Genomic DNA, 26133 nt, shown 5'->3' with positions numbered 1-26133 from the left:
AATTTTTTGATAAATTTCTTTCGCACCAGGAGAGTTATCCTATTTGTGTCCAGCAATAAATGTTAAAATGTACAAAACATTTGCTGTGTCAATCGAGTGTATGTAAACGAGAAAAGATGGTCATCTATCATTTACATTTATAAAACCATATATAAAGACAAATGGAACGATTGTCACAGCGAAACTCGTGAAAAATGAGCCATGAAATATGCCAGAGGGATGGCCCGTGTAGTGTATTACCTCGTATACGCAGAATGTCGGAAAACGAACAAATGTTCTGTTAGTAGAACGTCCCTAATATGTACGAGGGATGAAACTGCGAGACAAAAATATCGCAGATTGAATTGTTTACAAGTTACCAGGTCAAATTAAAGCTCACCGTATAAAAACAAAACTCGAACAATGTATCTACGCACAACATGGAAACCGAAGTAAACGCAGCTCTACAAAATGTACATGCACGTTATTGTTTACAAAATAATTTCATGCGAGAAAGTCGAATTTCCGCGAAAAAAAAAATCTAATCCAAACGATTTACAATCGCATAGAATCGGTGTTACACGAATTCGCAAAAGCACTTAATCCGCGATACCATACTCACCATGATATCTAGTGCGCGTAAGCGTGTAAACAAACAACCCGTGGAATACGAATTTTCCAAATTTGCGATCCACAAGGATAACGGTTGGTACCTACAGAATTATGTAAATTCCGAGTAATTGGATTCTCTCTCTGTAGCCCCTTCTCTTCCTCTCTACTTTGTGCGTGCCATGTTTGTAGGGACATGCACATACATTATCACTGAACCAATGTTAAAAAAAACAAAACAAAAGAGAAATCGATTCTCCGTCAACAAAATACAAATTAAACCAAATCATTAACTTTTGTCAAAGGTTTTATTCCGAAAAATTTGCTTAGCTTTAAAAGTGTAAAAATTTATCCATTATTATAAAACCAAACTGTTAGTACAAACTGTTAGAGATACAAAAAGTCGTATTGAAAGAGCTCGATAAAATAATTTACAGCCAATGCAAAAAGTATATAATCAGTTCCACTAGCTGTGTGTACCACGTGTATGAATGTAATTCTATTAGGTGTTGGAATTAATTCGTAGCGTTTTTTAATGAAAGAATGTTATTATTTCACATGAGCATTAAAAAATACATTAATGAAAGTACTTCCCATCACTTGTAAAACGCTACGAATTAATTCCAACACCTAATAGTTCAATTCAAGCTTTATTTTGACAACTTTAGTATAAAACCCATTTAGTTACGTTCAGTTCAAAAGAAGAACATAATGTTATACATAAAACAAAAATGTTATATATAAAAGAAAACTTGTTTTTTAACGAAGTACGTTCTACATATTCACGAATAGTAGTCTTTGAACTACAACCATCATGTAAATTCTCGTTGCACACGATTCTATCAGATCTGAGATCCTTCGTTATACTATTACTAGAAAACACATGAATCGAGGATGCAGCTGCAGGTATGCAAACCGCGAGATCCGCTATTTTACAATCGACAGGCCGCATGCCGGCAAGAGAAAGGGCATATCAGAAGCGCCGAATTACCATTTAGTCTAGTTATCTCTAATTACCAGCGGCGGTGTGGAACAATGCGCCCATGTAATATTATTAAGGGACGGGCCAGATAGTCGGCATGTAACTCGACGTATCTAAAGTAGTTGAATAATTGTGGATTCACCTTGCGCGAAGCACAGAATGATGATTCGATTTATCTTCAAGTAGTAGGAGGTACACTTGCAGCGATTAGGAAACAGAATGTATATATATATACATGCAAAGAATGAATTGCTGTAAGTATGTAACGTTCCATGAATCACAGAGACAGTGGAGAAAGAAATATCAACTTCCAACAACTGCGGGATTCACATAATAAATACAGAAAATAAAATCTGTAAGAAAAAAGACAAAAGTAATGCACAAGAGCAATAAAAAATTCTCGGTCCGTTGCATATGATTCAATCAGATCTGAGATCCTTCGTTATACTATTACTAGAAAACATATGAATCGAGTATGCAACTGCAAATCCGCTATTTTACAATCGACTGGTCGCATGCCGGCAAGAGGGAAGGCATATCAGAAGTTATAACGATATTACAATATTTCTTTTAGATATTTTTGAATCTTTTAAATACTTTTTAGTTAAAATTTGTATTTTTAATGCTCATGAAATAGTTAAAAAGTTTAACTTTTATTTTTGTTCGTACTATCGTACTATATTATCGTGCTATATTTATCGTACTATTTATATAGTGAACATCTGTACTTCTAAAACGGTTCAAATCTATGAAAAATCGCGAAATACATGTTCATGTAAATCATTTCAGAGGAGTTACTCTTTTAAGGGGGTTCAAAACTATTCGAATATGTATTTCGTAGATTTTCACAATTTAGAGGGAGGGACTTTATAGACATCCTGTATTGACTTTATAGACATCCTATGTTGTCGAGTCTTGTCTTAAAGGAAAGAAGCTTTGCTGCAGTTGCAGCGAGGTAATACAATTCGGGAATGTCAGAGACGCTCTTATTGAAATCGAAGAGCGTTCGACATATATGGAGAAAAAGCAGAGTGCGTCACTTTGATCAAGATGAAATCCAAATGGCAAAGTGTAATATGCTGCACGTCGTATTAAAATAAAAAAAAAAGCAAAAGCACTCATATTCCTTCAATCATTTAGATGTTCGACATTCTCCTTAATTAAAAATATCATCAATTAAAGATTGCACTTATCGAGATTATTGAAACTGTCTGCATGGAGGAAAGCAAATAAACGAAATTGTTATCCTTCCCTTGTTGGTGACACCGAGAGAATGGCGGGCAAAGGGAAGAAAGATCGTATCGTGCATATGTAGCAGCGAGGAGTGGATGGGAGCTGGCAGATGCAAAGGCACTCGACGAGAAAGCGAAACGGAACGTGAAGAATAAACTGGTTGGACAATACAGCATAATGTGCAGTTGACGAGGGAAAAATGCAATGGCGAACTGCATTTCACTAGCAAAGAACATAGAATAATCGCGAATTATTATTTAACAATTCATTTATCCATAACTATTTACAGCCAGCGTAATATATAATCTAATACTGAACAACTCATTCATGCAATTACAACTATCGATTAAAAGATTAACGTTAATAATTATTCATACGGATTAAAAGGCTTATTGCAAACAATTAAATTATTCGGCATTTCTCTTTTCTTCTTTCTAAATGGGTGTTCAATTAAATGAGCTTCCGATTCTTTCATCTTATTCTTAATCGTGCAATTGTCAACCGAGAGAAAGGAGCTTTTTATATAATAGAGCAGATTTGCTGGCGGATGCAAAGATACTTTTCTCGAAAGAGGAAACCGACGCGGAGAGTAAATCGGTCGCCAACGAGCAGAGAGAAGGGAGAGTGGGTGGAGTAGAAGCAGCTGGAAAAGTTGACTCGACGTCGCAAGTCCTTTTTCCTTGCGCCTCGACTATGAGAAAATGTGAAACTCCTTCCGTTCTGGAGAAACAACTATCTTTCGTCTTCCCCGCCTCTCCCTCCCCCCTCCCGCCCCCTCCCTCCCCCAAGCTTCCACTCTTTCTCGCTTGCTGTACCTGTGCTCGCATCTCTTATTCTTTCCAATCCTACTATATTAAACGCTTTTTCCTTTCTCTCGTAGATATTACTACCATATATTTTCTATTATTTATCGACAATTAACAGATACCATAATGTCAAGAAATGTTTCTCGTTCGAAAACTAAAATTGCTCGAAATGATTGGATATAACAGGGCAATAGAAGTCAAGCACGGTAATTCTTGTGCAAACCAATACGGTTAACAAAACAACTTTAATAATAATTAATCCGCTTACATGGTTCGGTTCACTTTTGAGCCATCCTCAGAGACAATATGATGTTGTAATTGCAAAAAATTGTTTTCCAAACTAATTCATTTCAGTGAGCTATCCAGAGCCTCCATCTATTAAAGGAAACTATATAAAGAACTCTAATAACAATCTAAAATGTATTAAAATTATTAAAACGTAAATTTGTTGGGGGAGGGGGAGCAAAAACGATTTGTTGTAAAATAATAAAAGGTAGCTCACTAAAACAAAAATTCGCCATATCGCAAACACTTAAATTCTATCGGTTTAGTTAAAAACCAGTCTTTGACCATTCAGCGAATCAATGTCAATATGTGTTGTAATTAATGAATAACTTTTAATACACCTAAAACGTTAATCGCAAAGAAAAAAAAGAAGGGGAAAAAACTTTGATATTAATTATAGTCCAGACGGACATCAAAATCAAAACTGAATCTTTAATAATTTAATCTCAATTTAACAAAGAATGTACATTGATCATTTATAAGAATTATTTATAAGAATTGCTCGTTTATAAAAAATTAATGTAAGCTTATCGATATTCGATATATTCCACAATTGTTTCTTCTCCGAAATAATTCGTACATTAAATTTACATTTTTGTTTTTTTTTTTTAAGAATTCTTCAAGTGAAAGTGCTAAATATTTAAGTAAGTTAAAACTGCTAAATATAAGCTGTTATAAACAAATTTAATAAACAACGTGATACACAAAGTTGCTATTAATGCACATAGCAATCTATATTTGTTAATCCTAAGTCCGATGAAATCGAGGCAATTTGCGGAAGAACGCCCGTCAGTAGTGAGATTAATCACGGCCATGTGTCAAGCGGCGATGTAAGCATTGTAAGCGATGAACAATAAAGTAGAAAATCGCAAGCGAGCGGAGCTTAAAAGCCGACAGTGCAACAAACAGTGCGCCGATTTAATCCGCGTTCTGCGCACGATGGTTAAAATGGACCACCGCCCAGCCAGCCAGCCAGCCAACGGTCGTCCGAACCAACCGTAGCGTAAAACCGCGATAATCTCGATGGTCATTTGCCTTCACTCTCCCGTTTACGAATTTTTCCGCCCTACGGAATCTTTGTCGGTTAATCCATATACCAATTCAAACGTGCTGCCGCATTCGTTTCCTCCTATGTTAATTTGAACATGCAAGAAATTACCATTACTTCGACACAAAGAATGGTGAAAGCACCATTTGCTCGTGTACGCAACGTTTGAAAGAAACGTTTACAAGAAACATCTGAAAAATAAGATTAGATCTGTTTGTGTGAGAAGAATAAATCTCGTAAAATTAGCGCGCACATACAATTCTTCTGGATTATTCATGATTCAGAGTCGTGAGAAGTTAAAAAGTCACCATGCAATCCTTTCGCGAGTGCCAATGACGCCACGGCGCTACGGTATCAATTTCCTGTTCCGCTCTTCGACGTCGTCGCCGACGCGTAAATCGTCGCGCAGTGGCACGACGGAATATTAAATTTCGCTACTTTAATTGTTGTTACCCTGTTCGCCATTGCCGATCGACAAATCACAGGCCACGGATAAATCACAGCGATACGCCAGTTAGAAGCGTGTAATCTCTCGTTCCTTTTTTATTGGTTCCAAATTCTTTTTTTTTTTTTTTTAAAAAAGCTGGCTTTACGTTGAATCGGTTGGACAGCAAGCGCGAGAAAAATAAAATCGACAGGGCGTTTTTTGTGCCGAGATTTTCTTGAAATTGTAACAATCAACTGTCCAAAAAAATGCTGTTAATATTGTTCCAAATAAAGAGAAAGTAGATAAATAAGCAAATAAATTCAGAACCTGAAATTATCATACCGTTTTTGTTTGACTTGTTAACAACATGATTAGGTAACAATATTTTTCAGTAATAACTGCGATTTTCGTTGTATATCGATGTACAGACTGCATCGAAATAAGGAGAGGATAGATAAATTTATAAATTTACTAAGAATTTACTAAAAATTTTCCTAATAAAACTTAGTGTCTGTGTAGTTAGCACGTTCTATTAATTTTAAAAAATAACGATAGCTTGAGAGAGAGAGAGAGAGAGAGAGAGAGAGAGAGAGAAAGAGAGAGAGAGAGAGAGAGAGAGAGAGAGAGAGAGAGAGAGAGAGTATAATACTTTTTTCATAATTTTACAGTTTCCCTCTAAAGTATCAGAAGCCATCGAATATTACGATATTTGTTAAAAGTTCCAGTTAATTCTAAGCTAGTTTCACAATTATAATAAGGCAATGTTGTATTTTGAAGAATTTTATGTAATTCTCTCTCATTCGTTAATAAAACCACAATAAAATATAAAATAAGTTTGAATAATTTTTTCTAAAATGAATAAAAATCTTTGAAAAACTGTACTATTCCATGATTATCATATTTTCAGAATAAATTTTCTGCATTATTATTAAATTGATTATCAATTTATGTAATTTGTATTATTTATATTATTTCAGTTTGAATTTAAAATTGCATTTCAAGACCGACAGTAATTGGTATGCAATTTGTATAAACTGGAAAACGTTTAAAAATTTAAAACAAAAATATTACACGCCTGAAAATTAATAATAAAAGCGCTTCTTTATTTACTTGTTTCATAAATAAACTTTTTCCTATAAATTCTCTTATCGCGCAGTGATAATTAGATTAGCAATTAATGTAATATTATTTCATAATCTCTCTTATGTTTGTAGTATAATATTCTAAGATTTCCGACTGAAATTACAATGATCGAAGACAATTCGAGCATTACTTTAGGAATTATTCAATCTAAAAGTACGCGCATGCAAATTCCTAATCTAAGTAAAAAATATTCTTTAAAATTCTAGAAGTTCTGATGTCAATTTTGCATAACATTCTAAAAATTTTCGAAGAAAGAATTACGCTCGAAGGTGGTACGATCACAAATTAAGGAATGTAATATTAAAATTCCAATTTCTAATTGTATAGTAATATTAATAGCCAGAATTCTTTTTATGTACATAAAAGTATACTTATAATCTTCAGAAACAGAAACTGCAATTAGAATTATCAAATTCTACTAGATGCCAACTTACTACGTTTACATAGAACATTTCTGTCGAACGTCGTGCTAGCAGTAAAAATTAAAAATGTTTATAGCGGAATTTTTGAAATAATTGCATCTCATGGAACGTAAGCTAAACGAGCCTCGAACGAAACTAGTGCCAAAAGTATCAAAAATTATCAGTACACACATTTCTTCTTGAATGATAAATATTCAAAGCAAAGAAAAAAATTATGTTAGAATTTTGTTGTGAAACGCTATATATAGTTGTAGTTTAAAACTAACTGAACCTCTTAACAAATGTAATATTAATTTTCTGATATTTTAGAAAGAAACATGTCGAGTTGGAACGTCAAGTTAGCATATTTTACATTTTTTATTTTGATATTAAAAATACAAAATTTTTTTAATTGTTCGTTAGGAACTGTAGAATTGTAAAGTGCTATTGAACTCGTTGTTTTTTTCGAATTAACAAAATGTCCAACTTCACAAACACATTAACATAAATATTAAAACTACGATTTCAGGAGCAACTGGACAAGTACGATTTCATAATAATGTTAATGGTATGTTGCGTTGATGTAATGTGCCGATCGATAAAGACTTTCTTCGAAACGCAGCAGATAAAAAGCGAGTTTCACCAGGAGATGCAAGTGAATGCGCTTTACCCTTTGTTTATTCGACAAGCTCTCTACGGCATTTACATATACAATCCTCAACCAAGCGCAACCCAGCGCCTCATCTAACCGCTTTATTATGCAAAATCTTTCGTTATTTTCCTTTTCTTTTTTTTATTCTGAGTGAGTTCAGCCTTCCATTACACTCGTTTCCTTCCGTGCGCTTCATGGTGATTGTCTTTAACATTATGCTAAGCTCGCTGATACCTGAAAATACGCGAAAATATATGTTTCGTTTAAACATAACTTCTACCAAACTCCTCGCGAGCATCAAGTTGACTTCCTGAATTAATTATCCTACTTCCGTCGTCCACAAGCTTCGTATCAGCGACAAACGAGAAGGTCCGACATTTGAAGCCGTAGAAATAATTACAGTGGCCTTCCATGAAAATTCGAAACTTTATCCGACCGAAACTTACGTAATTGTTAAAACGTTTCTCTGCCACGACTGCTATAACAAAGTGCAATATAAAAAACCACGATATAATCGCGTAAAGGAAAATTATTACAATGATAATTATAATACCTGCCTAACAACAAAGTCTCTTGGTATTGCGTCATATCATTTCTCGCTCGTCGACTCGATTAGCAAAGATACTTACGGTATCGTTCGAGGTACAGAACAGTAGGAAGATAACAGCACATGCCGTTATCCCCGTGTAGATGGGTGTACATGTCTGCTAATTAACAGTTGATCCTCCAGCTGATTGTGTGACAATACTATATTCCTCGAATATTCTCCATTGGCTCAACTGGTGAGAGATTTCACTTGTCACTTTGGATAGGCGGGCACATTTTACGCGACGACTTCCGATCGATCGGGAGAAGTTTTCAACGTCTTCAATAGCAAAAAAATAGCAGCACGTAGAAAGAGAATAAGCACACGTAAACTTTCACGAGTTTTTCATCGGGTCAATTCTTTCGACGAGAAATTTTAAATTTTGGTACACGGCCTTGTCATTAATTCCATGCGGTCTCTTAATGTTTATAAACTTTGACACTTTATAAAATGTTCGAATTGCCTTTCCGTAAATGTACATCTCAGATTATCATAGTAAAATGTAACGTAGATTTTAAATGCCTACAGGTACCGACAGTTTTAAAAAAAGTACGCTAATTTATAGTTTTATTTTATTCTGGTTATATTTCGTGTTCTATATTAGATGATAAATTGGTTCCCGGTTACGCGACGGATCGGGCGAATTATTTTGTTTTCAGGGGAAACAACGACGGTACACACGTAACGAAATTTCGTGATATGCAACAGATGCAAAAATCTACCGATGAAAAAAATCCGATGAAATCCGCATGGGATGTTAGGTATATTCGAAACTCCGAATCCATGCCGAAACATTTACGCCAAATGCTATTCAGCGATTCCCGTTCAAATTATCCGCAAAAAGTATCCTCCATACATCTAAATTTGTTACACATATCAATGGAAGCGGTTGCGCGAATTTTCATGATTCGCCGGACAAAATCTATTTGCCCATCTACTTTCCCAATCTTTTCCAAATAGAACCGATTTTAATAAATTAAAAATAAATTCAACTAAAAAAAATTATATAAAAAAAAAACAACAAAATTAAAATGTCTCGAATTGTTTACCGTTTGTATTTCATCGAACGATCGCGCGCAGCGAGAAAGAGACTGTTTGTCGACGACACTGAAAGACCGATTATTATGCAACTGCGAGCTGAAAACGCTTGCAGTCAAGTGCACACACGTTGGGCGTCGCACGCGATGCGCGCGGTCGCGGACGTCTGCATTGGACGCACGCAATCAATTTTCGGAGCTACGCACCTGTCAACAGGTTAATCTCTCTGCAATGCCGCACACGGTGGCAACTCTTTCTTTCTACAACTCGTTGACGTTACACGTTTGCGTTTAAGGGACACTCAGTGGTTACCGCGAAACTTGACTACCTCGAAACCAACTCAGGAAACAGAACTAGATTAATTTCACTGCAATCAATTTCATGCTGCATTATACCGATGTAATTGAATTATTGTTAACTTTACGTTGTATTGTACTAGCGTACAAAAAAAAAATCAATACTTCAGCTTTGGAAAATCGTCCCGTTTTATTTAACTCTCTCGATTATTTACCGGTGTTTGTCATCTCAAGCGATTACTTACGATTCCCGCAGGATATATGTACCCAATATATATTCCTCGCAAAATTGATCACGTCCTATCTCTCTTCACGACGCAATAACGTTAAATGTTTTTGGTTAACGAGTCACGTGAGATTGGCATTATTCTTGCGGACATTTAAGGAAGAAAACGATTATCGTTTCTTGGCGCTACGTAATATTTTGTATAACGAAGTAATTATGGCAGCAGGATTGTATTTTTATTTACGATAGACGGTTAATACGTTACACGACGATATTTTTAGCTATTTATCACGTTTGTCGGTGCATTATGCATTATTCGAGCGTTCGGTTTGCAATTTCGACTGTGTTCAACGTCGTCGACGAACCGTCGACACGTTCTAATTATGTAATTTCTATGGAAACAGTTCCCATTTCCATAATGAGCTTGCGAATGAAATTATCGGCTGTTACACTAACCGAGAGACCAACCGGAATTTGCATCTCCGTCGGTCTACAACAGTTCGAGAATGACGATTACGCTAAATGTACCTTTCTACGGCTTGTTAACATCATCTCGCAATATCAATTACTAGATGAGTTCGCTCAGAATTTTGAGGCGAAAACCGTGCTCCGTATTTCCCTGGGAAACATATAAAATGTTCAGAGAGAAATTTAAGCTTATTGTTGAAAACGTCAATTAACCAATAATACATGTATAATTACGAATATAATCAAACATTGCTGCATCGTTTTTTAAATGAAAAATTCGATATAATATACCAAAATCATCATTTTTCGGCGCAAATAAAATAAATATTTATAAATATTTATAAAGTATTATCTTCAATAAGAGAAATTGTATAAAATAACACGCCCGTTAAAACTTCGCATTGTACCCAAATGTATTATTACAAAAGAGAAGAAAAATTAGCAGTATGCAAGTTTTTCTTACAGTTTTCGAGAGAGGAAACTTGACGCTACGAGGGTTCTCCGTTATCTTGTTCGCGTATCTTCGAGTTAAGAAGAATCTCGAGTTGCCGGGGAAATTGCTATTTATCGTAATGAAAAACGCAGACATACATAAAGGAAAACGGTAAAATAAAAAAAGAAAATCCACTATTAATAAAACAACAACTTGTGGAGCCTTCGTTATTAGAGGTATAATTTTGCTTTGTGAAACTATATCACGTTTCGCACGCGCGTGTGGAATTACGCGTCAAACGCAATGAAGCCATGAGCGGAATTATCATTATACTGAATGTACGTCTGAAGTCAAACACTGTGTAACGTAAACGACAATATACCATGGAAAATCAAAAAAGCAAAACGAAAACTTTATGTCGTCGCGAAATATGTGAAGAATTCATTCACGTACTCATCATATACATAGACTCAGCAGATTTTCTAAGGATTTTCCAGAGCATTGTGCATGCAAAAGAAAGAATTACTTTGTTATTTTATCGTTAGACATTTGAATTGTCGAATCACGTAAGATGCGCTCTTCTATCACTAAATGAAAATTCTTTTTGCAATTTTTGCATGCTCGCATAATTACGATCGGTGACGTAATGTTATATATTGACATAATTTATGTAATTACAGAAAAAATACATGCTAATTTTCTTATCACGATATATATATTTTTTATCTTTTTAAAACCGACACTTGACAGTTGATACATGTTTAATACGTGATAACCAAGTCCCTTTTTACTTCTCTATTATTTAGTTAAAATTAGTTAAAGTTAAAATATTAAAATTAATAGACACAAACGTTCAAGAAGTGGGAATACGGACGGTCCACATATTACATTTTTCGTAAATTATAACAAGCGCGCCCTCGAAGAAATCGAGGGACTCTCAAATTCTCCTCGCACAGATGACACTTCAATGACACGTGGTGACGTGGTTTTAAAAGCTTCTATCCATCACTTCTACAATCACTCCGTAATTCCAATTACACGCAATGCACTCGTTATTACACAATCACTTGACGATTCTTGAAAAATTTATTTAACAAATTTTTGTTTGCAGAGCGGTGCACTTTCGTGCAGATCATTCCGAGGAGGGAATGCGAGAGTTCATGCACGAGATCGTGGGACAACGACGGCCGGTAGGATTGACAGGCGACGCGAACTGAATTCACATTCCCGTGATCGTCGGGGGAGCTCTACCGACAACGAGCTCCGAAATTTCTTTCAAAGAAATTTTGCAGAAGGGCGCGTACACGCTCGCGACTCGCGTTCACCCGCACGGAGCGGCTCTAACCCGCTGACTGCCGGAGTCGCCCCTTTTCCACCCGCCACGACCCGTCAGCCCCTAACCCGGAGGCTATCCCCTAGTCCCCGCGCGGTCGACCTACCGTCACCCACCTATCCACCCAACCACCCAGCGCCAGCACCACCAACCATACTACCATCACCTCCGCCGTCACCTTCGCGAAACCGCCGCTCTTCCCACCGCCGTGCCGGTGTCTATTACCGTGGTAATGCTGACCCGTTACCGTCTTTTGCTCGTGTACGGAATCTTCCAGCTACCCCTTTTTTTTCTTTATCCGTTGTATTTTTGAAAGATAAGTAAATCATGTGACTATCGGTTTCCGATGTCGCCATACGGCGCCAAAATTAAAGAACTACCAGTGAAAAAAGCCATATTTCTAATTTGAAAAAATTGAGGAATGGCTGCATTGAAATTTGTTCGTACTAATTCATTCATCGTTGTAAGAGTAACGAGACGCGATAAATTGCTAACGTGTCTGCAAGTGTAAAACATTCTACAGGAGATATATGATACCCAGACGAGCTTATATAAGGGAACTATGCAACTTAGATTTAAAAGCGCTCGCTTCAAATAGCGAAGAAATATCGTAATGCGAAGACATGAAAATGTCTTTCAGCGTCGAGCTCCCGTCTCTCTCAACGGCCGAGTCGAAGGCTTTTCAACTTTCAAAGATCCTTCGAGAAAAAGAACGGATAGAACCGACGTAAAACGGAACGGAAGAACTCGTCAGTCAATCTAATAGCTTTTTACGCCTTATTACTCATCGTTGCGCTCAACCGAATAGCGATTGGAATAGGAAAATGCATGTAATATGTTCAGTCAAATTCGAATAGACCAGCCGGGATTTACTAGAAAGAGATTCGAGCAGTGTCGTAGTTAATACAGCGGAAGAGAATGCGTCCGTAAATCCCTGGAACTTTTAAAAGCCAAGTACGTCTTTAATTCGTTTATCTGATCAGAAACGATTCGCTGACGCATGAAAAATTTTGGTAGACGCCATTGCGTGAACAAAGATCGTCAATCGTTTCGTTTAATTGGATGAATTTAGGAAAGACAAAAGCTTTTATCATGTCTACCACGTAACTAATAACACTATCCAATACTATAATATTTTCTAACAATTATAACATATTCTTATCTTTTACATATGAATTCTAAAAGATTATCCATCAGATCTGACTTCCTAATTTTCTCTTGACAATTTTAAACAAATTAAGAGTTTGTTTGTTTGTTTTGTATTTTCGTATATTTTAGATAACTTCAAAATAATTTTTGAAGATGTAGGTGTCACATCTCAAAGCAATTCTGAGATATACAAATTATAGTATATCATATATATTAAAGAGCTATTTAAGCAGAATCGAGTGATGTATTATGGGAAAATCGGTTAGAAGAAATTTTTAAAGACAATAAAAGATGTTAAGTAAGATATTAAGATTCCTGAAATTAAGTAACAAAAACTGTATTATTAGTACGTATAACTTGAAAAACATATTCGTTATGCAAAGCTAGAATTCAATATCAAATAATTATTTTGTTCCAGACTCTTCGTTACTTGTCAATTATTCAAAAATTTTCTCCGTCTTATGCGTGTTAAGTAACAATACAAAGTTCTTGTTTAATTCTCAAGATGTTTTGATGTCTTATTAAGTAATAACTTTTTAACACTAAATATAATAATTATTGTCTTTGATTACAATTTCTCCTATATTCTTAATATTTCCCCAAATAAATAATATATCACTCGATTTCACTTAAATAGCTTTAATATGATATATAATTCTCTTTAATATGATATATAATTCATACAACACAACAAAACTTCTTCATGTTAGCCAAAAAACATAACACTCTCCTTTTAACATTCTCTTATTGGTTTAAAAGTTACATTTGTTTGCATTGATTCATATATAAAATCGCATTTCGTAGTATTTATTTGAACATTTTATATAAAAAGTATTACAAATTAAATCAAATTTTTCACATATACTAATAAAACTCTAATAAATATTTGAAAAATTTATTTGGACCCGCGTACTTATTTATCTAAAAATAAAGTATGGTTGTTGAGTTGTATAAGCCGTTATAAGTCAAATTATTAGTTGTTTTGCTTTTTTGTTGGCTTTTCAGCATACACGATTAAAATTTCGTAAAATTTCGATCAATTTTTTGATAACACTTCGTTGTTCATTTTTTAGCTGGTAGTGTACTGTCAAAATGTCATTAAACATTATAAGATATTTTAACTCCACTACATTGGGCTATCATTTATAAAGCAACAAAAAAAAATTATATAAAGATTTGTGAACATACTAATATTTTTTCAATTTTAATCTTCTGTTTTTGAAATAAGACTTTCATATTTAAAATTTAAAATCATGTGAGTTCACTGTAAATATAAGGAAAAAAAGTGGATCTTGCTAATTAGTGGAATGTATTCGGGTAAGATGTGTTACATTAGCATCATAGAAGTGGATGTGAATCATGCGAAAGCGAGGAATTGCGCTTTCCGTGGTCCGTTTGATCACGATCGTTTGATGATGGCACCAAAGAGACCTCGAGAATCTCCTTAATGATAAGACAGACCATCAAAAATAGAAAGAGAATGATCTATTTGAGAAAGTGCGTTGTATCAAGAAATCGGTACGTCGATAGCAAACACTCTATAGCTAGCGCGCAAGTTACATAATTATATGAGTTACATAAAAATACTACATTTTATCATGACAATTTGCAAATAAAATATCGTTGGTATTAACATTAAGTATTATAGAAGTCATTAACATTGACATGTCTCATTGACTTGTATACAAGATACAATAAATTTGCAAATTTTAATTTTAGTCAATGATAATACATAATACTAAAAAACTATGATAAATGGACAATGTCATACATTTATCGATCGTAATAGTAGATACATGATCTTTAATTAGTTTTTTGCGGAGCTAAAGAAAAGCCGCACAATACGCAACACATTAATGTGTAATAATAATAACAAAGAAAAATGACAGACAATAAGAGATAACGATAGAGATAAATTATAGCTCAGTTATCAAGTAAAGTACATAATGTCGAGTTAAATATATACTATTGACAGAGAATTTATTACATGATAAAATTTAGTATTCCGTGTAATTTTTTCGTGTTCTGTATCAAGTTCATGCTATAGAATGTATACGCAAGTGGTCGTAATCTAAACTCGCAATTGTTTTTGAACAACGTTTACCGATAATGTTGGCGGTGCGGACGGTGATTCTCTCTCTTAAATGATCTCTATAATACGACCGCGTCGCAGTAGATTACAGGCAATTACACCCATCATTTAGACGAATCGTAGCCGCGTAGTTGGAGATCAACGCGGGTTATTTGGCGTCCCCGAGGGCAGTCCTATGCAATCCAGGAACTTCAATATTTGGTATAGGTATACCCTGTATACTATCGGGATAGTCTTCGAACCGGTTTCCTCGTATGCGGCTTGATGACGTGCAAATTGGGTTACTCGCCCACGGGAATCACATAATTGAATTTTGTCAGGTATGCTTATTATCGAGCACACCTTCCAGTCGTGCGATAGAATCGAGATTTTCGGCGTCCGATCGTGCCTGATTGCACAATCCTTTCCCAGTTGAAACGCGATAAGAAAATCAATATATCACGTTAGGTAAGATTGCCATGTGCATTCGTTTGCATAGCTAATTTGCGTAAGCTTATGGTAGAACCTGTGGAAGCAATATATATTCATCGAATTGTCGATTAATACTTGATTATTTTGATTAATATTAATGTTGCATCAAAACGAAAGCACCGCATTGTGTAAACTAATCCATTTCAGTCATAAAAGCCATTCAGTCCATAAAAACCAAGAAACCCGTATATTTTTAATAACTATTTAAGGCTTGTAAAGTCGTTCACTCCGGCTTGCTGGCGCACAACATGAGTCTCCACTTTGTAAGTTCCTTCTGCGCAGGAAGTCCCATGTAATTCACTAGCGCTACTTGTAGCAATATACCTCCTTCATCTACTTAGAAAACGTTCCTCCAGCCTGTTCGTACTCACAGAAAATATACTGTAGACACGTTCAGTATATCTCCCTAACTCATAAGCAATAGCAGATAAAAGAACTAAAAATATGGCCTCGAATTCGCGCGATATCTGACATTATTTCGTATAATTATAATATTTATTTGGCATGCAAGTGCATAAACAAAAATGCAAATACATAAATTCCAGTTGATATATTATTTAAATTTTGTCATAAACACACATTCAGAGAAAAAACAGGGAGAGTTCAAAATGGACACATCACTAAAGCTATTGGTTAAAGTGAGATAATATGTTTTCATTGGTGATATACTAAAAATTATAGATACTGGTCAAGTAATCTATAATTGTAATAATGTAAGTGAATGTATTCAACTAGGATATGCGTATTTGAGACTCCCAAAAGCAATAATAATAACTAGAAAAAGATACAACTATACAAGATTTATATATAAAATTAATGTGTATACATAGCTGAATAAATTACTATATAGTTAAATAAACTAATGCACATAATTGTGAATAATTTTTATAATTATTGTTATAAAACAGTTTTATTTGACTATATACATACACAGTTCATTCAGCTATGTATACATTAGTTCTACATATAAAATTTGTTGTTTTCTTCAAAATAAAATTTTTATAATTATTAATTTTTACAATTATTTCCTTTATATAGTTGCCACTATGTCTTTGTTTCTGAATGCAAAATATGTTTAAATGAGCAATATATATAAATAAAATAAGAGCGTTACGTATGTTATATAAGTTGCTGAATTGTAACACAAATAATGTGAACAACTTCAATGCCAAGAATTAGTAAACGCGATAAATAAGTCGTCAGCTATGAATATGACCTCACTAGATCAAGCTTGCAAATACAAGCGATAGCGATGCTTGTGCAATATAATAAGATTTGACTTGCCAGTTACGTAACATAGTGTGCATAATGGACGTTTCACGAAAGCTCCTGGTGACCAGATAACTATTATCCGCTTCCTGTACGCAGCAGGGGCGGGCAAAATAGCCGTGAAGAAAAAAGAATAAAGTTGATGTGAAAGTCGCAATGTCAGGAGTCATAAATTCAAATATAGATAATGCGATGTAAACAGCAGAGCGTACTTCTCATTCGCTTCTATTGTCCCGTCAGATAAAGAGAAGCGACGCGACGAAATATTTCGCAGCGCAAGAACCGAGAGTTCCAAGACAACGTTTCGAAAGCTATTATCCTCCAACCGTAAGAGACTAGAGAGGACGGACCCTTTCGTGTGACGTAACCCTATTCTGTTCCATTTAAGTTAGCTCTTGGGTTCCACGGTTTCGACGTGCTCACCCTAACGACGTGCCCAGAAGATCGCCGTTCTGAGATTCGCAACGTGAACACGCAACGTAAATAGTTTCACTTCCAATAAATCGCCCAACACATATTTATTATCGATTTTGTCGGCTAAGTGTGTAAAATAATGTTTGTTACAGTAAAATTTTTCGGTATGTATGACAAAAATAAATATGCAAATATGGGGGGGGGGAGGAGGAGATCGTTCAGTGGTTAAACGGAGATCATTCATCTGCTTCTTCCAATTAACAAATCTTATATCAATTTCAAGTTAATTGTGATTATCCTGGAGAAGTGAATGATATAAAAATTAAATTCAGAATTAAGTTTAATTAATAATTAAGTTATATAAAAAAATCCTTTAGGTTTGATAAAATTCAATCGAAATTCTGATCATGCAACATAATTCCATGCTATTAAAAACATAAATAAATATTTCTCTTTTACGCAAAACGAGAAGGCGTATCTCTCTCAATGAAGTTTAAGTGGCTACATTAAATGTTCATGTTACTATAAGTGAAGTAAGCAAATGATATATCAAAATGTTATCTTTTTTTTTACTTCATTGTTTGTTAAAGAAAAACAGAAATTATTTTGTAACGTACTACATGAGAGAGCAATCATAAAGATGCACGATCGCTCAATGGATGACAACCATACGGAATTAATTTTTATAATGATGAAGCTGCGATTAACGATTACAAATAATGAACCCATATTAAATGTTCAAACACACACAGCAATTTTTGTGATAAAAGCATACTCGAAGATTATATTTAATAATTTACTGCTACGTAAAAATAAAAAGTAATTTTTCTATTATTTTGGTAACGCCATGTACTTAGCATTTAGGATTGGTCTCTGAACGATGCTATTATCAGCACCAGTATACTGTTATGAAGTCTGATAGATTTTTTTTGCAAACAATTAAAAGTATCACAATTTTTTCTGAGTGTTCTTTTGTTCGACATCATGACATTTTTGAGTATTTCATTTCAAAGCTTTACATTTCTAAAACTAAAATTCAGTTTTTTATTATCGAATTTTAGAAAAATTTGTTCACGACTACGCTTGCGGTGAAAAAGTAACACGATATGCACAGTAAAAAATAATATATTTATACAATAATACTATATACAATATCATCGCGGCGAAGGAAAAATAAAAATTAAATTCATTTAAATCTTTTATGATTACGATCTATTCATACAAGAACAGTTATGCATAATACATTTATACATGCAAGACGAGAAAATCTTGCATAGTGAAACAATCGATATAATTTTTAAATATTAAAGACAATGTGTATGTTTGCTTGAATTAGAAAACCAAAGCGGCCATTACGGAAAGCCATTACGGAACATATTCTAGAAAAAAATATAAATTTATTATATGTCCCACTTAAAATTTCTTTTTATTGATTTTTTTTTTATCTAATCCATATAAGTACGAGTATTTTATTTCATACGCGTTTATCGTAGCACATCACAATGACTATTTATTCTCAAATCGAACTTGTATTATCGACAGGCGTCGCAGCTGACTCGTCACGAAATTGACGTATCCCATTGTCGAAAAATGATTTTTCGCCACCAAATAAATGAAAAATGTATGCACTGTAGCCGATGTGAAGTAAACGAATGCCAATGTATATGAATCCGATCAAATGACAATTCAAGTCGGAAATAACCGTAATTTCCTCGATATATCATAAACGTGCATCTGCGAGCAAACAGATTTCCGAACTTTCAAATATTTATTTTTAATACTGCATGTGTCTAGTGATTTCTTAAATTTATGCGTAATATACGTAATTGTGAAGTCCATTTGGTATGACAAATGCTTCGAAATATATTAACAATCGGAAAAAAGAATTTTACTAATTGACCAATCAAAAAATGCTTCAAAGCATTTGTAGCATCAAATGGACCGTAATCTGTAAGTCTTATTTCTTGCGACGAATTTTTCGAACGTGTTGATTCGCTGTCTTTTTCCTTTGACAGCCAATTGGCAAATTATTTGACAAATAATTTGACATAAACTTAAAAATAAAAATAATTGCAATCATGCAGACCGAATAATTATGTATCTTTCCTATTTGTATTTTTATCAGATACGCGTATAACGGTGTAGACTTGACAAAAAAATGGCAAAAAAAATATTTGAACCTTTACTTCAATTATGGCCTCAGTGGTTCGCAACTCTAACAGGTTAGTTAATACATGAAATTCAATGCAACTTAAGATTTGCATACAACACAAGATTGATATATCTCCATGTATCTCATAAATTTTCTACAAAATTGCTGAATTTGTATCGATTTTTTACGACATATAACAAAATGTTGTGCTTTAGTGACCTTGTTGACCATCAATATTGGTCTCGCAAATGGTTGGACTTCGCCTTACTTGGCGCAATTGACCGATGAAAATGCGCTGTTTCACGTAACGGACGAAGAAGCGTCTTGGATAGCCTCTCTATTACCACTCGGGCGTCTTTTAGGCGCCGTCTTTGGACCTCTTATTTTAGAATATATAGGTAGCAAGATGTCTATCCTGTCAACAGGATTACCGATGATCGTCAGCTGGATTTGCATAATATTCGCCACTTCCCCCACATGGTTGTACGTTTCAAGAATACTTTCAGGTAACAGTGATCATAGTCATTTATCACAACTGTTAACATAAGATAAATAATCAATTCATCAAGTATATTCTTCACAGTGCTTAATCGTATTACTAATATTTTATTCACTAATTTTCCAAATAATCCTTCTATTATCTTATATTCTGATGTTCAAGCAATTAGTTTCAATTTGGCGCGCATTTTACAGGATCATTCCTTGACTTAACTATAAACTAAATCCGGAATCTATGTAATTTTACATCTGTTGCAAAATTACATCATCTTAATCAGGTACAGCAATGGGAATGATAGTCAGCAGTTATCCGCTTTACATCGGTGAAATTTCGGCGCCATCAATCCGCGGCGCCTTGGTATGTCTGATTATGAACGGATTTCCCGTAGGCATATTCTTTGGTAATATAATGGGTCCCAATATGTCAATGGTGAATTTCAGTATCATTAGCTTGGTAATGATGCTATGCCACATGGTTATTTTTCCATTCCTGCCGCAATCGCCTTATTATTACGTACAACACAATGACACTAAGAGGTGAATACGATTTTATTTGTTCAATTGCTTCACAAAATAGATATTCAAAATTATGTCTGACTATGTTTAATGAGTGGTTTAAAAAAAAAAATGTTTTTTGTATTTAATAACAGTATCTTATTTAAATAATCTAAACAATGTGATAAAAAAAGAAAATTAAAGCGACGGATTTTGTTCAATATTCAATAGTGCAGTAACATTTCGATAGTTTAGTATTCAATAATAATACAGTACGTCATATATTCTCAAATAATGTAGTGTATAAACTGCAAACGTTAAATAATTTATGCAATAAACATAAACTTTATTAATAACAGGGTACATTATTTATCATTATTAATGTGAATATTAAATGCTTTAAACAGAAAAGAAATATAAGTTGTTTAAAAAGTGTTTTTAAAAGTTCGTTGTATTTTCTGAATCAGTTCTCTTAAATTCATGTTTTTTAAATCATTCTTCTTGATATTTACTAATTATTTTTTAATTATTCTTCTTATTATTTAAATTTTCTTAAATAAGACTATATAATGTTTTATACAAATTAATTTTTTCAATGTTACATATAAAAGTATTAAGTAGATCTTAGAAAGAGAGAGAAAGAGAGAGAGAGAGAGAGAGAGAGAGAGAGAGAGAGAGATGTGTGTTTTGTATCAAATATAAAAATGTTTTATTCTGACATATTAACTTTTTGATAAAAAGTCTTTCATGTGCACAATAAGATTTAAATGATTCATGCGAACAGATGTATTTAATTTTTTATCAATAATAAGATTAGAAACAGGACCGTTTATTTTAATAAAACCCGATTGCACCAAAATGTTACTTTGATTTTAAGCGAGACTTAAAACTCTCACTTTCACTCTTAGCCGAGAAAGAGGATGAGTCAGAGAGGTTTTAAGCCTTGCCAAAGTAATGTTGGTTCAGTCGAATCTAAATCGACTAAATACGAAGAAGCAAAACAATCAAGTAATAAAGATAATGCAATACAAAAAAAAAGCTATTCAACAAACAACATATTAATTATAATTAAATTTATCTAAAACAGTTTTCAATAAATAAATGGAAGACACAGAAAAAGTTGTTGCATCCCGTCGCACAAAAAGATGACAAATCAATTTTTAAAGAATGTAATTCCAAAAACTTTGTTTTTTTTTTTAATAAACCGTGTTTTTTTGTGTATGAATAAAATTAATGTAATATTTAAGTATTTTTATTTTTATCACAATTTTTAAATTTGTACAATTAATAAGATGTGAAAGTACAACTGTTTTACAAAATCCAAAGAATATAAATGCATTGATATCATGAAATTAGTAATCATGTAAAGATATAATTTTGAACTTTTTTTAATGTTTAATTCTTTTAAATAAAAAAAAATATTTACTTTCTTCTGTCGTTCTGCAATATATTTTATTAAGTATCTTTACATTCTATTATTTATTAGAAAAAATATTTAATTTTATATTTAATAATATTTAAAAAATTATATACAGAGTCCGGCAAAATGATCTCCCACATTTTTAAATTATTAAAGATTAAAATGTGGGAGATCATTTTGCCGGACTCTGTATTTTTATATAAATAAAAGTGATTGCATCTGTACACATTTCTTTATGAAACATATTCTCAGGCATAATTTATATTTATGAAAAAAATTAAAAATATATAAAAAAATATAATGACAAAAAAATATAATTATTAAACATTATAAGTGTATAAAAAATAAAATCGATAAAACGATTAGGATAAATGCTATTCTCTCGACGTAATTTTTTTGAAAATTTTGGATAAATTAATAAGATATTTTTATGTGTTATTTTTATCAATTTTAGAGCGGAACAAGCCATTCGATGGTATTATCGAAAACCTGATATAAAAAACGAAATAGAAGACGTGGAACTTTTCGTAAAATCAACGCGTACAATGAACATAAGAGAACGATTGTATCAGATGAAAGAGCCGAAGAATCGACGCTCTTTCATAATGATGATAATACTTTTCATGTTTATGCAAATGAGTGGGCTGAATACTATTGTATTTTATATGGAAATTATCCTAAAGAAAGGAAAGATGACATCAATCATGCCTTCAACTGTAGTGATCATCATCGGTGCAGTCAGTATGTTTGACTTCCAATGCAATGATAATATAATTATCTCTTCATTCCGTGTTATCTTTTGTTGGCAGAACTGTCTTGTGTCTCAACTGTTAATTATCTTAATTATTACATAAGGTAACTCCGGCGTTTACGCCGTGCGAGAATTTAAGGCCATGGCAAATAGAAAAACTCAAGATATAAGACTTAAGCAGAAAATGAATTGATCAATCACAGTAGAGATCAGAAAGACCATAACGTAAGCAGTAGCAAATCCAACATGTTGATTTCTTTATTGCTTAAGTCGTAAGTCTTATAGACCTTCTACAATAAGCCATTAGTCATAAATTAGAAGTCAGAAGCTAAAAATTAACCAATCACAGTCGGCATTAAGTTTTTCTATGTACCATGACCTTTACGCCGCAGAAGTAAGAAAAAAATAAAAGAAATAGAGATAATGTGCACACAACTATTCATACACTGTTAAATCTATAAAGTATCGAATTTAACCTAATTTAAGTCGCCACTGTTCCCACTCAATATATCGTTATTTTATACTAAAACAATGTTTAAATTTGACACTATATAGTGTCAATTTGACGCTATACGGTGTAGACAGTAAAAAGTTTTTACTGGTATAGTTCATTTACCTTAAACATAGTAAATAATGCTCAAAGTTGGGAAGCGTTACTTTTTCCATTACTTTTTATAAACAATTTGATAACGACGTTGTAACTTTTTATAACTATAAACGCTAAGATTGTGCTAAGATTGGAAGAGTCAACTTTTCCAACCTTAGCATTTAATTATAAAAAATTACAACGTTATATTATAAAAAGTCATATTATAAAAAACGGAAAAATAACGGAAAAAATAATGCTTCCCCAACTCTGATAATAATAAATTAAGAAATTAAGTTTTCGTTAGGTGCGGCGTATATACTGAAGTTACCCTATATACTATTTTTAAGCAAACTCCATTTATTTCTGTTAAAGTCGTTTAAGAATTAGATTAATTTATCCAATTATTGTTATTATTACAGGTATAATTATCGGCTGGATGGGCATATTTGCCATCGATCGTTACGGTCGCAGAATCCTATTAGCAATCTCATCTTTGGGCGTACTGATCGGCACGGTGTTGTTAGGTTTACATTTCTTTTTGTTAGACTACGGCTACGATCCCAGTAATCTCGAGTGGTTGATTATTCTATCGTTACTGTTGTTCATGATGATGTACTTCGGACTTATACCGGTACCTATGACAACTCTAAGTGAGATATTTCCTTCTGATCTGAAAAGCTTGGCTGGATTCTTTGGAAGTATTACATCAGCGGCATTTGCATTCGTCGCCTCAAGAACATATCAACCATTGGTAGATCTCATTAGCGAAAAGTATGTTTTCTGGTTATATGCAGTGATCATCATGATGAGCTTAATATATACACTCACCATGCTGCCAGAAACAAAAGGAAAAACGCTGCAGGTAATTCAATCACGTATTGCATATTACTTCGTTACAAGATATAGAAAGTTTTATTTTGAGTTCAGTGTAAATCTTGCATGTTAATAGGAAATTGTTAATGTTAATAGGAAATTCAAGATATGATGACTGCGAGAAGTGCTACTAAAAAGTCACAACAAGAGACATGCGCATGAAAATACTTAAACGTAGCAAATTTTCTAACTCTTCCAGAATATAGAATAGTAATTAATTAATGTAATTATAAGAAAGAGATCCAATTATGAAAAATAGGTAACATATACTTTTGTTAATAATATATATATTATTTGTATAATTTATATAAACAATTGTAAACATAATTACAAAAAATAGCTAATTGTAATTAACCAAATAAATCAGCGAGAATATTTAAGTTTTTTTTTTTAGCGTGCATAATAATTTAGAACTAAAAATGAGAAAAGATAAACCGATGATGAAAATCGTAGATATTCAGTTTAGATAACAATATTCCAACTTTTCTTCACGTATAAAAAATAAATACATTAGCACAAATCTTAAGTTTAATTTATAATAATTAAAACAATATGCGAAATACACTCACAACATTTTTTCTTGATTCACTTGTACATAGAGTAAATATTTTAATATTTAAATAAAGTTATACAATATTATTAATACATGATATCCTATTTATTTATATCAAAAAATCAATTAAAATATGTTATTATATACTAAAATATCCTCAATTTTATACACAAATGAAAAATTTTTTAATTAAAAGCACTTAAAGTATGTTTTATATGTAAAGTTAAAATTCTCTCTGATTAAACAACTAGTCTTATTCTGCTTTCTGTTATCTTCCAGGTGCTCTCATATTATTCTGGCCATATTAAATAATAACTACATAATTATATAATACTTAACAAAGATAATTTACTGGATAAAAAAAAATAAGATCATTTGTCTAATCCAATATTTTACTATCAATTAATTATTTCCTAAGTTCAGGTAACACCACAGACTTCTATAAATACAATGCGATAGAAAGAGACGAACCTGATTCCAAGCTACCCTTGTTTTGTTTCCCGTAAGTGCATGTATGCGTCCAATCTGTGAATATATGACGTAAACTGAGCAATAATTATCCGTATGATTTATGTGTGAGTATGAGAAATTAAACACGGCGCTGCCCAACCCTATCTTCAAACATGGCGAAGTCAGCAGTCTACTTATAGAAGTCTGTGAATAACACAAATACAGTAAAAAATTACATCCAAGGTATTTCTTATAGATTTTTGCTCGGATTCTTGACTGCTGAAAACGCACAGGTAATACTGCAAATCAAATTTCTCCACCACGTCAGGTTTTTCGAAATAATTAACGTATAATATGCAAACAATAGCTTTTCTGCAAGATTTGACATTTTTTGTGAAAAAGATTATCTTGAAATGTTGGTCAAAAATCATAAATGTATTGTTCATTTTCTATAAAATGCAATTTTTTTATTTTAATAATTTTTTTAGCTATGTTACGAAGGTTTTAAATATAAGACCTTTCTAGAGATAAAATCCGGTAAATTTTCCGTTTTATGATAATTAAATCACATATATATATTTATAATTTTTAAGTTGTCGATGCATAATGTAATTTCTCGTAATAGATTCTACTAAATGTATTATATATATATATATATATATATATATATATATATATATATATACATATATAAATACAGAGAGAATATGTGTGTTATACCAAGTGTTTCACGCCACCCGTACTATTCTTATATCTTCGCGGGATAAGATCCAATCGAAAAAGTGTTCTGACAAAAGTTGTATGATTTAAAAAGATCTATTTACTGATCTTATCAGTTTGACCTTGAGTGGAGTCGCCAAAATCAGATAAAAGAAACATCGATTTTTTTTAAATGGAAACATCCATTTTTTATTGCATATTCTTGTAGCTTATCTCGAAAGCTTTTTAAAATACTACAACAAAATATATATTTTTTTATTAAGTACTTTTTGAGTTATAAGACTTGAAAGTT

The 26133-nt window shown here is 32.9% G+C and overlaps 2 protein-coding genes across 7 annotated transcripts in view; one reads left to right on the top strand and one right to left on the bottom strand.

Annotated features, from left to right (window-relative positions):
• Positions 1-24493, top strand: part of LOC105146406 (facilitated trehalose transporter Tret1-like) — a 53808-nt gene extending 29315 nt beyond the window's left edge. The window contains exons 2-8 of one of the 3 annotated variants that reach the window (XM_087404053.1): positions 11724-11802; positions 19466-19562; positions 19708-19998; positions 20269-20527; positions 22360-22646; positions 23665-24107; positions 24215-24493. In XM_087404053.1, the coding sequence (XP_087260179.1) occupies positions 19499-19562; positions 19708-19998; positions 20269-20527; positions 22360-22646; positions 23665-24107; positions 24215-24280 (1410 nt within the window). In that variant the 5' untranslated portion in view covers positions 11724-11802; positions 19466-19498 and the 3' untranslated portion in view covers positions 24281-24493. Of the gene's footprint in view, positions 1-11723; positions 11803-16877; positions 17406-19465; positions 19563-19707; positions 19999-20268; positions 20528-22359; positions 22647-23664; positions 24108-24214 lie in introns of those variants that run through there. The other 2 variants (XM_011056625.2, XM_087404054.1) reach the window with 2 other exon arrangements.
• Positions 1-26133, bottom strand: part of dlg1 (MAGUK family member discs large 1) — a 624340-nt gene that overhangs the window by 530116 nt on the left and 68091 nt on the right. The window contains exon 1 of one of the 4 annotated variants that reach the window (XM_087404048.1): positions 8195-8412. The exons of the other annotated variants lie outside the window; for them this stretch is intronic. Coding sequence (XP_087260174.1) covers positions 8195-8267 — 73 coding nt within the window. The 5' untranslated portion in view covers positions 8268-8412. Of the gene's footprint in view, positions 1-8194; positions 8413-26133 lie in introns of those variants that run through there. 4 annotated transcript variants of the gene reach the window in all.

Source organism: Acromyrmex echinatior, chromosome 3, assembly GCF_024713525.1.
Source record: "Acromyrmex echinatior isolate Ae372 chromosome 3, ASM2471352v2, whole genome shotgun sequence".
Lineage (NCBI taxonomy): Eukaryota > Metazoa > Arthropoda > Insecta > Hymenoptera > Formicidae > Acromyrmex > Acromyrmex echinatior.
The sequence above is the reverse complement of the archived record's forward strand: the minus strand, read 5'-3'. Positions and strand labels throughout refer to the sequence as shown.